Here is a 17,323-nt window from a genome sequence, read left to right as displayed (position 1 = left end):
TTAAGTCGTGAATTAGAACCAAGTTCTCATTTCTTTCTTTCTTTAGATGAGCCAAGTGATTTGTCCGAAATCGGATGTTAAGTCTGAAAAGCTTTGGACCCTGCCCTCATGAGGTTATTTGGCTTTGTATCTTGTTGATCTAGAAGCTATAAGCAGTTCCGGTCTGTCACTCCCTGCAGGCCTTACTCATATGCAATCCATCTGCTCAGAGGTTCGAAGTTCTCAGATATTATGCAGTATTATGCTATCATGTAAGATGGACACAACAGTGTCCAGTTCTCAGGGATTATGTAATATAGGGTCATACAATATAGACACAACAGTGTCCAGTTCTCAGGGATTATGTAATATAGGGTCATACAATATAGACACAACAGTGTCCAGTTCTCAGGGATTATGTAATATAGGGTCATACAATATAGACACAACAGTGTCCAGTTCTCAGGGATTATGTAATTTAGGGTCATACAATATAGACACAACAGTGTCCAGTTCTCAGGGATTATGTAATTTAGGGTCATAGAATATAGACACAACAGTGTTCTCAGGGATTATGTAATATAGGGTCATAGAATATAGACACAACAGTGTTCTCAGGGATTATATAATATAGGGTCATAGAATATAGACACAACAGTGTTCTCAGGGATTATATAATAATATAGGGTCATACAATATAGACACAGTAGTGTCCAGTTCTCAAGTCTAGGGCTGCACTGTTCACTATGTGCTCCTGAACACTTGGAATCTGTCGAGTCTGAACTGAGATGGATTGCAGTCGGATGTTAAAGGGTGAGCCGGTGGGGGTGGCTTAGTGCGTGAAGCACCTGCTGCTGGACCTGATGACTTGGGTTAGGTCTTTGGGGACTGACATGGTGAAAGGGAAAGTTGTCCTCTGACTTCCATGTGTGCACTGTGGCACATGTTCACGCGCATGTAAGAGATAACACTCACACATGAACACATTTTGGCTTTGTCAATCAGTACTCATTGATATTCTGTAGTAGTAGGAGTGGCGGGGCTGTGTCCCCAGCACCCCAGCCGCCTGGCTAGCTTATGCCCCGAAATAACAACACACAAATTGTATTCTTTTTTTTTTTTAAAGAATTCTTTTTTTTTTTTTTTTTTGGTTTTTCAAGACAGGGTTTCTCTGTGGCTTTGGAGCCTGTCCTGGCACTAGCTCTGTAGACCAGGCTGGTCTCAAACTCACAGAGATCCGCCTGCCTCTGCCTCCCGAGTGCTGGGATTAAAGGCGTGCGCCACCATCGCCCGGCTAAATTGTATTCTTTTAAACACTGCTTGGCCCATTATATCTAGCCTCTTCTCGGCTAACTCTCACACCTGGACTAGCCCATTTCTAATAAGGTGTGTAGCATCCCAAGGTGCTCTTACCGGGAAGATTCTAGCCTACGTCCATCCTGGGTCGGAGCTTCATCGCGTGTGCCTCAGAGAGCAGAGCTATCGCGTCTGCCTGGGAGAGGGGAGCATGGGGTCTCTGAGCTCACTTCCTCTTCCTCCCAGCATTCTGTTCTGTTTACTCCTCCCACCTATGAGGGCCAGCCAAGCAGTTTCTTTATTTTTTTAACCAATGACCTTCCTCCATCAAAGAAGACAGAAGATAATGACCATGAATAGACAGAAAGGATTTGAAATTAATGCAAAGAAATTTGTTCTTGCTACTGAGAAATGAGGCTGTAGGCTACTTGAGTTAGCAAAAAGAATCCTAAAATATCATAGACCATTTTCTCTATGACCTCCCGAGCTTCTTTGTCTAATTTGAGCATGTAATTAGAGACATTTATTTATTACCTATTTTGTACCAGGTGCTAAGGTGACATTGATGAATAATAAATGTATAGTTCCAATACTATTATAGACACAGAAGTCAAGAGTCAAAATAAACATACCAGGAGACAACTTTAAATTGTAATTACATCCAAGTGTAAGGGATAGGAGTCTAGAAACCAGATCTAGCTCAAGGTAGGGTTGAAGACCTCCCAGAGAGCCATGATCTTTGAGCTGAGGTCAGAAGGTACCTAAGTAGAGACGAGAAGAAGGTATATGGAGATACCCTGAGTAGAGGTGAGGAGAAGGCACAGACACCAGCAAAGGCAGAGGTTCTGTGGAGAGCCACGGGTGGCCAGATTTGAACTGCCGAGCGAAGGCCACTGAGGCAGGACACAGAGTGAGTGGACCAGGAGAAATGATGCTGAGAGGCAGGTGAGGGCATCCATCAACGGGGCTAGGGGCTTTACCCTGAGGACAGTCAGGAAGTCAGGAAAGAGATGTGCTTTTAAGAAACACCCCAGTTTTAGTGAAGAAAACTGGTGAGAATGTCTAGGAATGGTTACGTCACTAGAACTGGGAATAGAATACTTTCTGGTGACCCCAAGAGACAGGGACGCAAGTAGAAAAAGGGGTCAGAACTTGACGGATGGTGCGAGTTGTGTTATTTCATTTTTTTTTTTTTTTTTACCTACGATGCCAGAAAACTAGTTGTTGCTAGTGATTTTGGGTAGGGGAAGGATTCAAGATTCTCTCTCTCTCTCTCTCTCTCTCTCTCTCTCTCTCTCTCTCTCTCTCTCTCTTCCCCCTCCCTTTTCTTCAAGTTGAAGCTGTCTTTGAACTCATCGTGTAGCTAAGAATGACCTTGAATTTCAGTTGTTCCCTACTGTGCACAACTTTATAACTGCTTTGGATCTAATCTAGGGCTTGTGCATTTTAGACAAGAATTCTACCAACAGTGCTATATTCCCAGTCCAAGAGATTTTCTTCTTTCATAGTGAATTTAAGATGATAATATTTTCCAAAAAAATTTTTAGGTGTTTTTTTTTGTTGTTGTTGTTAAGATGAGATCTTGCTATTTATTTTAGGCTGGCCTCAAACTCATAGAAAACCTTCTGCCTCAGTTCCCAGGTCCTGGGATTCCAGGCACATGCCCCAGCACCTGGCTGCTGTACTCTTTTGGAGTTCCTAGATGGTGTACTAGAGAGAGAGATTTGAGGGCCCCTGCAGAGATGATTCTGAGTTAGGAGGGTGTCCCCTCCTGCCTGCAGCATCAGCACCAGCTGAGAGCTCTAGAAATGCAGGGCCTCAGGCCCTGTCCTAGACCTGCTGATACAGAAGCTCCACGAGGCCTGTCTGTCTGTTTTTAAGGAGCCGCCCAGGTAATATTGTTGCACATAAAGTCTAGACAGGGGGTCTGCAGCGACAGGAGTTGGGACCTGGGTTGGCGCTTGCTCAGGCCTCCCTCTAGAGACCGTAAAGGATCGCTTTGCAAGGGGGGTTCGGGAGTAATGATAGAGAAGTAGAACGAAAGCCTGGGGTCCCCAGAAGAGAGTATGAAAAAGGGAGGGTGACTTCTTGCTGAGATGATGCTTCCAGAATGTCCCGAGGATTGAGAGCGAGCAAGTACATCCAGAGACACAGCAGATGAGTGGTTGCCAAGGGCTTGGGAGAGGAGTGGCTGCAGACGGATAGTTTCTTCTGGGTGTGGTATCAACGTTCTGGACTGGATGGCGACAGGATCATTCTGTGCGCACTAAACACCATTAAAAAGATGAAGAGGGTCTTCAGTGATCTCATTTTTAAGGGAGAGTCAGACAAGGTGGTAGCTGAAGAACCATATGGAATCGAGCAAGTTTGTTTCGCATGACTGGCTCTTTTTCAAAGATGACAGAGGCCTAAAAATATTTAAATTTTGTTGTGGAGGGGAGTCTTAGGAAAGAGAGAATCCAAATCCTTGAGTTATGACTCAAGAGCAGGAAGGGACTTTTTTCATCAGAGCCCGGTATTTCCCAAGCTCCTGAAGTCCTTTTTTGTTTTTATAACACAGATTAAAAAGCAACATTGTTGGCATGGGCTCTTCCAACTCTGCAGGTTGCCTTGGGCAGGTGTCTTGGTGGCTTTCAAGGGCATCTGCTCTGTTTACAAACAGCTCTTAGTGTTTTGCTGTTCTGAGGGTGATGAATATCCACAGGTCGGGTTGGTTTCTTTGATGGATTGGAACATTGTTCCCGTGGAGTAAAATCTTTCCGCTTCTTCAGTGAACTCTCAAATCCCATTTGAATCAGTTCCTGCAAGCTCACCTCAGGAAGGACCCAGTGTGACCACTTCTCCAGCCCTTTGAGAATTTTTCTCTGTTAATTACTTAGTATTTGTTTTTCTTGGTCTTCTAATTTATTTCCTATTTATCTACCTGATTTCCAGTTTAAAGACTGTGCACCCCTCCCCACCATCCCTGTCTGGCTTGATTTTGGCTAAAGGAAGCCTTTAATGAGAGTCCACAGGACGTGGTAGATGGACGGACCGGTCAGTGTTCTACCTTCCCTGGCGTGTGTTTTTGTGTGTGTTTGCTTTGGCCGTCTCTGCCCTGTTTACTCCCCTGCAACTGTGTATGAGCCAGATACCCCTAATAAGCCCCTTCTCTCTTGCCCAGTATGGGGACAGGATTTAGGATCCTGCGGTTGTTAGCTAATGGTCACGGGGCTCTCTGTATGACTGCGTCTAAGCCACTCGGCACAGTAGGCTCTCAAGGCTTGTTGTCTGTCCTGGAATGGAAAATAGACTTGATATTTGCTTCCCTTATTCTACTTCACTTTGCAAACCTTCTGTCTTTTTAGCTTTCAGTGAAAGCAGCATACCACATTAGGCTTAAAACAAAGCAAAACAAAGCAAAACCAACAAACAAAATATAGATTTTGGGAAGCCAGTACAGGTTCTCAGATTTACAGGGCAAGCAATTTCTCACCTGAACTGTCTCCCCAGCCCTTAGATTAAACTCGAAAACACTTAAAGCAGCACCTTTAAACCTAGATTTCCCAAGAGAATTTAGAGTCAGTGATGAGAAAAACAATGTATTTTCAGTTTTACTCTCCTAGTTTCTGAGATCAGAGTCGATTGCTAATGTTGGATGGTAGCTAGAGTGGAATCAGCAGTGTGGCGGTCACAGTAGAAATCACAGGCAGACACGTTATCACATTGCCGATCTATCTTAAGATAGTATCTATACTTATACTGTCTTGAAAATTAAAGCAGTTACCAAATCCAAGCATGACGGGGGTGGCCAGGGAGCTTCTCCGTGCCGGGCAAGCACACTCACACTGCCACATCCCCTCTCCAGTTCCAAACACTCATCAAGGTGTTGCACACTCTGGTTTTAATTTACTTGGCTTAAATTTAATTGAGTCCCCTTTCTGTTAATCCTATGTATTTTATCTTATGTACTAAAATCCTACTACAATAGAGAATGGGTCTGTAGACACTATCAGACCGCTGGTCAAGGGGTTGCTGAGATATTTATCTTTAGGATAAGTCCTCTTCTCCTAAAGAAAGAGTGTGCACAAAGGAATCCGTATTCCTATAAACTAGTAGCTCACCTCAGACCTTTTCACGGAATGTGGAAAGGGAAGTGTTTTGTTTGGAACCCTGAGTTCAGATGGCGTTTAAAAACAACCCGAGCAGAGTCACTACAGCCCCCGTTGAAGTCTGATTAGCCCTCCCTGTTCACACAGGCTAACAGAAGTGTGAGGGCTCATGGGACATCTCTGTTAAGCTGTGCTAAGTCACTCTTTCTGTGCTGTGCTATCGGATACTGAAGCTCCATCATGAAGCGGTTGCTTTTTAAGGCACGGCGTAGACGCCACAGGGTCAAGCTTCCTTGGATAGTTGGTGACATAACACTTGGTCTTGTGTTAATTATGTGTGAAAGGCAGAGTTCTTCTGGCACCCTCCCGGGATGCTGCCCTTGAGCCAACCTCGTTGGGGACATCTGACTGTGCCAGGCTCAGTGCTTGGCAGTCCTTTGTCTTGGGTCAGCAGTGGGGCCCAGCTGAGGGACTGAGAAACTCAGGGTCAAGTTTCTTGCTCTGGACACCTTGGAACGCTGCTCCTTTTAAAGCGCCAGGGCCAGTTCTTGCTTAGCTGACCCGAACTTGATACTTGAGGTTTAGGTTGCCTGAAACAGGCCTGTTAAGCCGCTCCACAAAACAGCCCAGAGCCCTCAGTCTTCAGTACAATAGGATTAAGTATTATTTTTAATTAGAAACATGGTTTTGGACTGGACAGATGACTCAGTGGTTGAGAACATAGATTGTTCGTGTGGAAGACCCAAATTCAATTCCCAGGACACGCCTCAGGTAGCTCACAGCTGCCTATAATAACACCTTTAGGTGTGTCTGACCTCAGCCACACACACACACACACACACACACACAATAATTTTGGTCTTGGGTCCCAGTCTTTTTTAAAAATTAGTTTATTTTACATTGCTTTGCTTATGTGCATATCTGTGGGAGGATGCCAGGTCCCCTGGAATTGGAGTTACAGACAGCTGTTGAGCTGCCGTGTGGGTGCTGGGAATTGATCCTGGGTTTTCTCAGGTTCTCCCAACCACTGAACCATTCCTCTCGCTCTGTAGACCAGGCTGGACCTCAGACTCACCGAGATTGGCCTTCCTCTGCCTCTCGAATGCTGGGATTATTGTTGTGCACCCCCACCGCCTGGTGGTTCCCCAGTTTTTCTGAGAACTCTTCATAGTGCATTCAGAGCTTCTGTTGCTCCCAGAAACTGAGCGAATTGGTGGGGGGATGAACTGCATTCTTCTTACCTTCTGCTTTGTTGTGGAGGGGTGGCAGACATGTATTAAAATAACTACCAGGTTCTGCTCCGCTGCCCCCCTGGCTCTCTACCTTTTTAGGCTTGGATGAACTGGTTCCTGCCGGGAGGTTGTTCCCCTCCCAGAACACTTTTATAGTCATGCATGCTTCATTTGAAACAGCTCCATTCACCATTATTAAGAGTAGTCATGGACCAAGTGTCCTGAGACGCTCTGTGATCTCGGTTCTTGGGAAACAGAAACAGAGAGATTACTACAAGTTTGAGGCCAGCCTGGTCTACACAGTAAGTCCCGGTCAGCTTGGACTATATAACAAGATTGTGTCACCCCTCCCCCAAAGGATAATAGTGACTATAATATATATATTATATGTGCTTATTATATAATATATTAGATTATATATATGTGCTTATGCAGTGCCAGTCATTTTTATGACATTTGATAACCAATCCTGTGGATGATAGCGGCTGTCATTATCTTCCTTTCGTATACGAGGATACCAGGTTTTGGTAGGTAAAGGTACGCCTTCAAGCCTGTACCCGTGGCACACAGGATGGGAAGATGAATGAAGTCTCGGGCTCTTGAATCTGCGGCGAGGTCCGGCCTGCAGGCCCAACTGACTTGGCAGTTTCTTATTTGAGAATCTGGGTGCATGGTTCTAATGTCCTTTATTTGTGCTTGCAGGGATGCATCCTTTGGAAACTGCACGTACAACCTCACCATCCTTGACTGTTTACAAGGAATCAGAAAGGTAAGGCTCTCTCTCTTCGCCAAAGCTGGGAAGGGATAATTGTCAACACCCGTACCTGTGGTTGGAAGGATCTAGAGTCAGTAGCAGAAGGCTTTTCACTTCCTGAATAACTGATCTGTAAAATACAAGTCAGCCTTCAGTTTCTGTGCTTTTTTTTTTAAATTAAAAGATTTATTTTTCTTATTCTTTGAAAATTTTATACATGTCTATAATGAACTTTCGTCATTTTTTTGTAGCCCGTTAACCTCTTTCTTCCCCTACCGCCTCCCGCACTTTGGTTCTTTATTCACAAATCCAGCCAACCTCAGATTGAAAATATTTGGAAGTGGAGAACCCACTGGGACAGGAGAGTGGCGGGCTGTGGGGGAGGGGTGGAAGAGAGGGACCACCCTTCCCCGTTTAAGCTACTTATTTGTACTCGGAGACAAATTTGCTCCCTCCCCCCTCCCGTCTGTTGCTGTGACCACGGCGTGGCTCCACCGCCCATTTTGTCTCCTTTTTGAGTTAGCTCTTAGTGTGGGCGGGGCACGAGGTTATCTAAGCCACTGTTGTCAGTGGTTGGCTGCGTGCCAGGCCGAACTGAATCATAGAGTCTCCGGGTGGGACCCTGTGGTCTGTGTTTGAACAATACCTCCGGGTGATGGATGCGCTGTCAGGTCAGTTAATTAAGCGTAGTTATTTAATTATTTATGTGCCTAATGGAAAAGTTAAGCAATGTCTGGCCCAGGTTTAATTTACAGCCCGGGAAACTGCCCAGGCTGTACTCTGAATTCTGTAGAGGCTGAACAGGCACAGCTACGTGGTGAACTGGCTTTCCGTGACCTGTTCAGCTATGAATCTAGTTGGAGTTGTTTTAGTGCAAATTTCTTTTTTTTTTCTGCTGTAACATAAAATGGACTTTTTGTCCTGTTTTGAGAAAATCAGCTTAAATATGCTATCTATTCCGTGTATCTGTTTATGACTTTACCATTCTTAAGCGGTTTTCTTTTATTTTAAAGAACTTTTTTTGTGCCTGAGTGTTTTGCCTGCTCAATAGGTATTTACATCGTGTACGTGTAGTGCCTGTCGAAGCCAGAAGGGGGCATTGCAACCCTAGGAACGAGAGCTACAGAGGGTTATGAGCTGCAAATGCACGCTGGAAACTTTACCTGGGTCCTTTGCAAGAGCAGCAAATACTTTTAACTGCTAAGCCAGCTCTCCAGCCCCTTAAATAATCTTACTTTTTTTTTTTTTGTTTTGTTTTGGCTTTTTGAGACAGGCTTTTTTCTAGAACTTTTTGGAGCCTGTACTATAACTTGCTCTGTAGACCAGGCTGGCCCTGAACTCATGCAGATCCACCTGTCTCTGTGTCCCAAAAACTGGGATCGAAGGCATGCGCCACCACCGCCCAGCAAATAATCTTAAACTCTCAAAAACTTTAAAGGAGGGGGCTGGAGAGATGGCTCAGTGGTTAAGAGCATTGTCTGCTCTTCCAAAGGTCCTGAGTTCAATTCCTGGCAACCACATGGTGGCTCACAACCATCTGGAATGAGGTCTGGTGCCCTCTTCTGGCCTGCAGACATACACACAGACAGAATATTGTATACATAATAAATAAATAAATATTAAAAAAAACTTTAAAGGAGTTAAAATTAAAAAAAAACAACAACGAAATAGCAATAAAAACTATGGAAGCATTCAACCCCACACTTGCCAGCGGTAGAGCCCAAATGTTCACCCATAAATAGTAGTCTAGAGTTTTATGGCAACATATTATAAGCCACTATTAAAACATTTAGGAACCACACCTGAGGGAAGAAAGCATTTATTGTCCTGGCTGCCATTATTTTGCCTCTCTTTTTTTTTTTTTTTTTTTGCATCTCATTATTTTGCATCTGACAGAGGCTGGCTCTTCTGTAGTGCTTGCGCAAGCCACCGTTCCCTCTGGACCATCCCTGCCCTATTATGGTATCTGGCATCTCAATATAGAAATTTATGACATCCTTCCTGCCCAACAGGAAAGGTGTGACTTTATTAATGAATAAAGGCTTTTCTAAACATAGTCCTTTCTCATGTCGGGGTGTTCTTAAGTACGGATGATGCTTTAAAAGGCTCTGATAGGTTTTTTTTTGTTGTTATTGTTGTCTCCGACTGAGACACACATGCCCATGTAGAGTCCCTGGCTTAAGGTGACACGTGCAAAGCTATTTTCATGCTACTGAGTGCATATCCTTTTGGGAATGTATACAGAGCCTGGTCATGTTTTTGCCTTTTAAGGGTATTTTTTTTTTCAGATTTTGATATACTGCCTTTATCGTAACACTTTGTTCATGTATTTAATATGCAGGACAAACATAAAGGTAAAGGCAAAACAGTACACTGTTGAGTTTTCCCTGAAATTAATAGCTGTATGGATGAACTAATCAGCTATTTATTTTATCTAAATTAATTATTTCATCAATTAATTGTTACTATTTTTGAGATAGAGTCTGGCCTTGAACTCACAGAGGATGAAATGCATTGCCACCATGCCCAGCCTAGTTAGCCTTTTTTTTTTTAAAAAAGATTTTATTTATTATGTATACCATACAGTATTCTGCCTCCATGTATGCCTGCAGGCCAGAAGAGGGCACCAGATCTCATTGTGGATGGTTGTGAGCCACCATGTGGTTGCTGGGAATTGAACTCAGGACCTCTGGAAGAGCAGTCAGCGTCCTTAACCTCTGAGCCATCTCTCCAGCCCTGCCTAATTAGCTTTTTAAAAGTTGAGATAATTATAACTTATTGATCGTGTCCCATTTACTTTGTAGGACTCATTCAGTTGGTCATTGTTGCCAGCATTTAGTATGTGTAAGAATCATCAGGAAACCATGCTAAAAACTGCCTGTGAAGTGAGGGTGGTTTTCAGACTTTGATGTATTGCCGTGATCATGTATTGTCATGCCCACCTGTGTATATGTTGTATGAACACACACAGACAACCACACAGTTTAAAGATAAAGGGGGAAGAAGTGGATTGTTGAGTTTTCTTTGGACCTAGTAGAGTTTGTGTCCCAAGTCTGGGGCCGCAGCTCAGCTGGTAGCATGCCTGTCCAGCGTGCACACTGCCCTGGGTTCGATCCCCAGCACCACCTGCACTGGTTGTGGTGATGCATACCTGGGGTTCCAGCATTCAGGAGGGGGAGGCAGGGTGATCAGCCCACTCAAGGCCAGCCTAGGCTACGTGAGCCTGGGTCTAAATAAATAAATAGCTTGAAGAAACTCATCTTGTAGTCCGGTCCCAGAGAATCTGATTTACACTCTGGGAAGGGGCCCAGGAGCCTATTTTATAAGCAGTCTTGGTGTTTCTGGTGTGGAAGGTTCAGGTCCCACGTTTTGATCTCCACGCACTGGGGCTTGGCTTCCTGGCATCTGTCCTCCCTCCCCCTGCCCCCGAGACAGGGTTTCTCTGTAGTTTTGGAGCCTGTCCTGGAACTAGCTCTTTTAGACCAGGCTGGCCTTGAACTCACAGCGATCTGCCTGCCTCTGCCTCCCGAGTGCTGGGATTAAAGGTGTGCGCCACCACCGCCCGGCATATCTATTTTTAATGACTCGATCATAGAACTTTTAAATGTATCTATGGTTTTATATTCGGCTGTCATCTCTATAGCTTCCTGGTGTATATATACATATATATACATACATATATACATACTTCTATTTTCCTGAAAATATTAGGTGTGAACAAGCTAGCTAATTTTAAAGAGTTTTGTCACCGCATGAAAAAATGTATGAAGTATTTCTTTTGTTAAAAAAGTCCATTCTTCCTTCTGAAATTTTAAGAGCAGATGGTATATCCTTAGGTTAGCCCAAACTACCATTAGGAAACAAATGCCTCTAAAACAGAGCTTTAGGAATTTAGGGCCATTAAGTAAAAATGCCCTTTGTAGTAAATATTTTGCTTCGGTAAATATTTTATTATGGTTGAAGGAAGGCAAGTTTGTCTAAGAAGAACTGGTTTTGCTCCCGTGTGAGAAGTTAATCGCTGTCATATATTTTTTCCTAAGTCTCGTTCCTGGTAGGTTTTGGCTATTGCTTTTCTAGTATGCTCCGTTTTATGTGTGTTATTAGTTTTGCATATAGAACGGATATAAACTGGGGAGGAAGCCCCCTATCTGAGGCACACGTTCACGTTTCCGGAGTATGTAGTTCCAAAGTTGTCACTGTTGTAAGTGGCTCTTGTTGGGCAGCGAAGAGCTCAAGTTCGAGGCTTTTACACTGAGGTTGTGGGGACCATTCTGGGATTAGACGTTCCGGAAGGGACGAGGAGGGTATTGCTAGTGCTGTGTGCAGAAAACTAACTCAGTTCTACTTTTAGGGATTACAGCATGGATTTTTTGACTTTGAGACATTTGATGTGGATGAATATGAACATTACGAGGTTTGTACACTTAATTATTTTTTGTAGAATATAATTTCATGTTGGTTCAATTTTTAAAAAAAAATCAAATACTATTACCTGTTAAATATAAAACCATTTATCTTTTAAAAATAGTGGTCAGCTTTGGTTATTAGGGGGTCATCAAGTTTTAATTTAGATAGAAGAGCTCTATCTATCTATCTATCTATCTATCTATCTATCTATCATCATCTATTTATCTATCATCTCCCTACCTACCTATAGATTCATTCTCTTGTCAAACTTCATTGACAGTCTCTCTGTAATTTTGAAATGTAGTTTGGTAGTGAAATTCTAAATTACCTGCACATTAGAAGTAAGATCTCAGTTAAGGCAAAATCAGGTTCTATAAGAGTCCCAGTGCTATGCATTGAAATGCAGTTGCTTGCACTCAGTTCCAACGCTTGGCCACTTGTTTCCATTGCGAACCTTGTGAACTCAGCTCTTTCCCCCAAGAGGCACCATTGTGAACTCTGCCTGCACAGTGACGGATAGTGTTCAGGGGTGCTTGTCTACCCTGGGCTGGGGAGTAGTCGTAGGAGAGGTCCAGAAGCATTAATGTTTCTGTGAGCTGAGGAGCCCGCAGAATGTGAGGGGACCGATATCGCCTGAGCATAGCGTGTCCGTTGGGTTTTTCCAGGAGAACCATCAGGTCCATCACTCTCCCTAGCAGGTGAAGCTGACTCCCCTGGTTGGACTGGTGTCCAGAGCATGTCTATTTGAGTATCTTGCTTGTGTGTCAAGTGTACCCTGTGTTTGAAGATAAACTGTTCATCTTTCATTCAAACTTGGTCTTCTGATCGCTTCATCTGTGATAATGGAGGGGCATCTTGTTGTTTACCCAAACTCAAGACTAGAATGCCCCCCTTTACCCCCATCACAGTCCTGTGAGTGTTGTGTTCCCATGGCTGGTGACGGAGGATGCCCTTCTGTCATTTCCTTTACGCTGGGTCAGAACTCTTCTCCCCGATTGTTAGAGTTGCTCTCTACCTGAGCACCGGTCCCTTTCTCAGGCTTCTTCCATAAGCCTAGCTGGACCATCTTAAACAGCCTCCGTCTTGTCTTGTTCTTGGCCCTGAGGTGAGCTGTGTCCCACTCTCTCAGCTCTGCTAAACTCCGACCGCCTCTGGAGTCTCGCTGTCGTTCCTTGCTGTCCGCAGTCCTGTTCCAGTCCCTCCGAGCTGCCCAGATTCTCAACCGTCTCTGCCCTGACTGAGCTTGCTTTCTGCAGTTCTTACCTTCCTTACCTCCTCCTCCTCAACATTTCACGTGCCGTCAGAGTCTGTGGTGATCCTTCGGGAATCCCGTCACCTTAGTTTCACCGTTCGCAGTTTGTGCCTATTTTTCTAACATCAAGGCCATTTACATACAACTTTAATTTCCTTTCTAGTCTGCAAGTTCCCAAAGGGTGGGACATGGCTTAAGGGGAAAACATATTCTGTGTTCTTGCATAGAAATCCTTAAGTTCAGAAATATTATGTCTAACAAAGTTAATAAGTTTAGTATAATTTTTAAAAATTTGAGTCTATTGTTCAAACTGTGTCAGTGTGTGTGTGTGTGTGTCATTTTTAGTACTGGCAGAAGAATCTTTTCATTTTAGAAAGAAAGAGAAAGCAAGGAAAGAAGGAAGGTAGGAAGGAAACAAACGAACTCCAGAAAACTAGAAATAAAGGGCAGTGAGTTTCTAATGGACAAGACTGGTTTAAAAATATACATCACTTATGCAGTCATTTTAAAAAGTAATTGATCCATACTTCTCTTGGAATGGTTTATTTATTGGAATGATAGTGCTTATAGTTTGATTCTTCTTTGCAAAAATAAAACAAGTCCTAAAAGACCGCTTCCGATCACATATGTATGTATATAGCTACAGTGTTGTGTCTTCTCTGAGGCTAACGAAGCTCATATTTTATAAACCTCTCACTCATATAGGTGCCTCTTAAGGTTGTGTACCTAACTCTGCTCATCCCCAAAGAGCTCCTGGCCCTGGATCTCTGCCCTACGCATATGAGCATGGAACACATACCATTACATATGCCCTTAAGTGCTAAAGACATTTCAATTAAAAGAGCCGTTCAGGTGTGTGGGATAGAGGAAGAAAAGGAGGCCCAAACACTTCACACAGAGAAAAATGATACAGCACAAAAACCTAGCTGACTTCTCTCCCTCTCCACATGCTGATGTTGAGACAGCTGTTGATAAACAGCGCTGCGTGCTTCTCACAAATCAGTCTACCCAGCAACCAGAACCTGGTAACAATGTGGTCCTCCTGCCGTCCCCGGAATTAAGAAGAACCCGGAGAGTAGGAGGAGAGCAGTGGATTTCGGTGACTGTCTTGAAAGGATGCTCTGTGGCCCAGGCACTCCTTGCCAGAATGCCCCCTGCTGTTTGCACTGCTCCAGGGAGCCTGGTCATTGGGTGGACTGTGAAGCAGTCAGATTTGTGCACTTCACTTCATACAACAAGGCCAGTATTCCAGGAGAGGACTTGTAGGTTTCAAGGTAAAACTGTACTGTTGACAGCAATTGTGAGACTTGCTGGGAATGATCTGGGATATTCAGGATGTCTTTTCATAGGCACTTTTTTCTTTTTATTGAAAAAAAAAAACCCATGTAATTTAGGTAGTGGCACAGGGCTAGACAGAGAAACCCTATCTTGAGAAGCCAAAAAAAAAAGGGTCCCCCCCATCTAGTTCCACCCCCTTTCTGTCTCTCATTAGAAAACAAACAGGCTTCTAAGGGATAATAATAAAATATAAAATATAAGATAAAAGAAAAACTAACATCAGAACAAACAAACTGAGGGAAAAGAGCCCTAAAAAGGCCTAAGAAACAGATATAGAGACCGACGGGGTTGCATAATCAGGAAGCCAGAATGTATACTTAAAGGACCTGTAGGATAAAAAGAAAGAAGAAAAAAGGTACGTAAAAATAAAATAGAATAAAATAAAAGTAGAAAATAAGATAAAATTGAGAGAGAGAGAGGCTGAACATCTACTGCTAGGCATGCAGTTTTGAAGAGACACCGTGACCATGGCAACTCTTATTTATAAAGGAAAACATTTAATTGGGGGCTGGCTTACCGTTCAGAGGCTGAGTCCATTATTGTTATGGTGGATACCATGCAGGCGGACATAGAGCTGGGGAAGGAACTGGATTGTGACACTGAGTGTCGCTTGAGCCTGCCCCTCTGTCACGCTTCCTCCAGAGGTCAGACCTCCTAATCATGTCACTCCCCTATAAAAGCTGTTTTCTTTCAAACCACCAAACCTACCCTTGGGAGTAGTCTGCTTCTCCAGCGAGACTTCCTCATAGAAAACTAACTTTTCCTTTGCAAATGATTATCAGTTGTAGATTGCTTCTGGCTTAGGAATGAGGGCTTGCATCCACTTCCTTCAGTTCTAGGAACCCATCTGGGGCAGACAGAGCAGGTCCTGTGCATGCTGCCTCAGTCTCTGAGGGTTCATATGTGCATCAGTTCTGTTGATTGAGATCTTGACCCTCTGGCTCTAACGCACTTTCCCCTGGAGTGTTCCAAGATCTCTAACTTTCTGCTTCTTGTCTGTCTGGGTTTCTGTATGTGTTCCTGTGTGCTGCAGGAGGAAGCATGCCATTAGGTGTCATCTTACTTTTTTTTATTTTTTTATTTTTTTAAAGAACAGTAGTATCTGGCTTTCTCCTAGGCCCCTGGGATATCTACTCTCAGGTTCTTAATCATCAAAGCAATGCCAGGTATGGGTTCTATCTTGTGAAGTGGGTCTTAAATCGAATGTTTGCTGGTTCCTTCTACAGGTTTGTGCCACCATTGCACTGACCTATCTTGCAGGCAGTAAACCTTTGTAGATCAAAAGGTTTGTGGTGGGGCTGAAGTTTACCTTTCTCCTGTGTAGCACACAGAGTACCTTCCTGCACCAAAGATGCTAGCGTAGGGGTGAAAATTATAGGTAGGCCCCAACTTGACTCCTCTGAGTTCAGTGAGCTGTGTAGGTGTTGTCTTCAGCAATGGGGCCTTCTTGTCAGTTTATCTTGGCAACAGTGTGGGTTGTTTGAGCGGGCCAACAGCTCAGTCAGATGCAATCCAATCCTGGTTTAGAAGCTTCACTTGGTGACAAGAGATGTTCAGATGGGGCTCCCCCACCCCCTTATTTGGTGATTTAATTTAGACTGCCTTCATATATGTATACACAGCCTCAGCTATATTAGGTTTTCATACTACCCCTCATAGGCTGTATCTTCCCATATTCCCTTGCTCACTCTTACCTCCCCATCCTTACTTGATCCTCTTGTTCCAGTCCCCACCCCGTCCAGTCCACCCATAACTATCTCCCTTTTCTAGGGTGATCTCTCCCCCTCCCACTCCAGATGTGTGTGTGTGTGGGGTTTTTTTTTTTTTTTTTTTTTTTTTGTAATAGCATCGGCTGAGGCTGACCTGGAACTCCCTTTGTAGACCAGGCTGGCCTTGAACTCACAGGGATCCACCTGCCTCTGTCTCCAAATGCTGGGATTACCATCCTGAAAACAAAATAAGAAACCAAATGCTGGGATTAAAGGTTTGCCCAGCCCTTTATATCTTCTTTGTGGTTAATAGCTGTGGTTATCATTGACTTAATAAAAGCTAAATCCACATATAAACAAATGCATGCTGTGTTTGTTTTTCTGAGTCTAGGTTACCTCAGGATGATTTTTTTTCTAGTTCATTTACCTGTGAATTTTATGATTTCATTTTTTTTAGTGGCAGAGTAATAATACTCTTGTGTAAATATACCACATTTTAAAAAGTTTATCTGTTGAAGGACATTAGCTTGTTTCCCATTTATGGCTATTATGAATAGAGCAGCAGTGGACATGGTTGAGCAAATGTCCTTTTAGTAGGAGGAAGCATTCTTTGAGTATATACTCAAGAGCAGTATAGCTGGATCTTGAGGTAGATCAATTCCCGTCTTTCTGAGGAACCACCATATTGATTTTCATAGTGTGCTTCCACCAGCAGTGGAGAGTGTTCTGCTCACTCCACATCCTTGCCAGCATGAGCTGTCATTTGTTTTATCCATCTTGGTCATAGACACTTGTTTACTAAACATTACATTTAATATACAGAGGATTATTATGAATTCAAGGCTAGCCTAGGTTACTGAGACCCTGTCTCAAATAAAACCAACCAACCAACCAACCAACCAACCAACCAAAACAAAACCCCTTAAGTCAGTGAGACCACAGCTCTGTGTGATAGCAAAGAGTTCTTCCCCATTTTTATATTTGCATGTGGTGTGCCCATATATACATATGCGTGGTTTTGCATGTAGGGGGACACACATGTGTTTGTATGGAGATGGTGAATGTACACGTGTGTGCATGTGGAGGCCTAAGGTTGATAAATTATCTATTTTTCTTCTACGTTATTCATTAATGAAGAGTTGGTCTCTCAGTCAAATTCAGAATTCATCCATATGTCTGTTCTACGAATCCCATCTCTACCGACGGAGGCTAGGATACAGGCAGACTGCCACGCCCGCCAGACATTGATGTGGGTTTCTGGGGAT

The 17,323-nt window shown here is 43.6% G+C and overlaps 1 protein-coding gene across 2 annotated transcripts in view; it reads left to right on the top strand.

Moving 5' to 3' along the window:
* The window catches only part of Cdc14a (cell division cycle 14A), a 142,686-nt gene that overhangs the window by 59,730 nt on the left and 65,633 nt on the right, over positions 1 to 17,323 (top strand). For both annotated transcript variants that reach the window (XM_050147976.1, XM_050147898.1), the window contains exons 6-7: positions 7,301 to 7,367; positions 11,704 to 11,766. In XM_050147976.1, coding sequence (XP_050003933.1) covers positions 7,301 to 7,367; positions 11,704 to 11,766 — 130 coding nt within the window. The remainder of the gene's footprint in view (positions 1 to 7,300; positions 7,368 to 11,703; positions 11,767 to 17,323) is intronic.

The sequence above is a fragment of the Alexandromys fortis genome, unplaced genomic scaffold, assembly GCF_014885135.2.
Source record: "Alexandromys fortis isolate MF-2015 unplaced genomic scaffold, M_Fortis_MF-2015_v1.1 scaffold_19, whole genome shotgun sequence".
NCBI lineage: Eukaryota > Metazoa > Chordata > Mammalia > Rodentia > Cricetidae > Alexandromys > Alexandromys fortis.
This window is presented reverse-complemented; position numbering and strand designations above follow the sequence as displayed.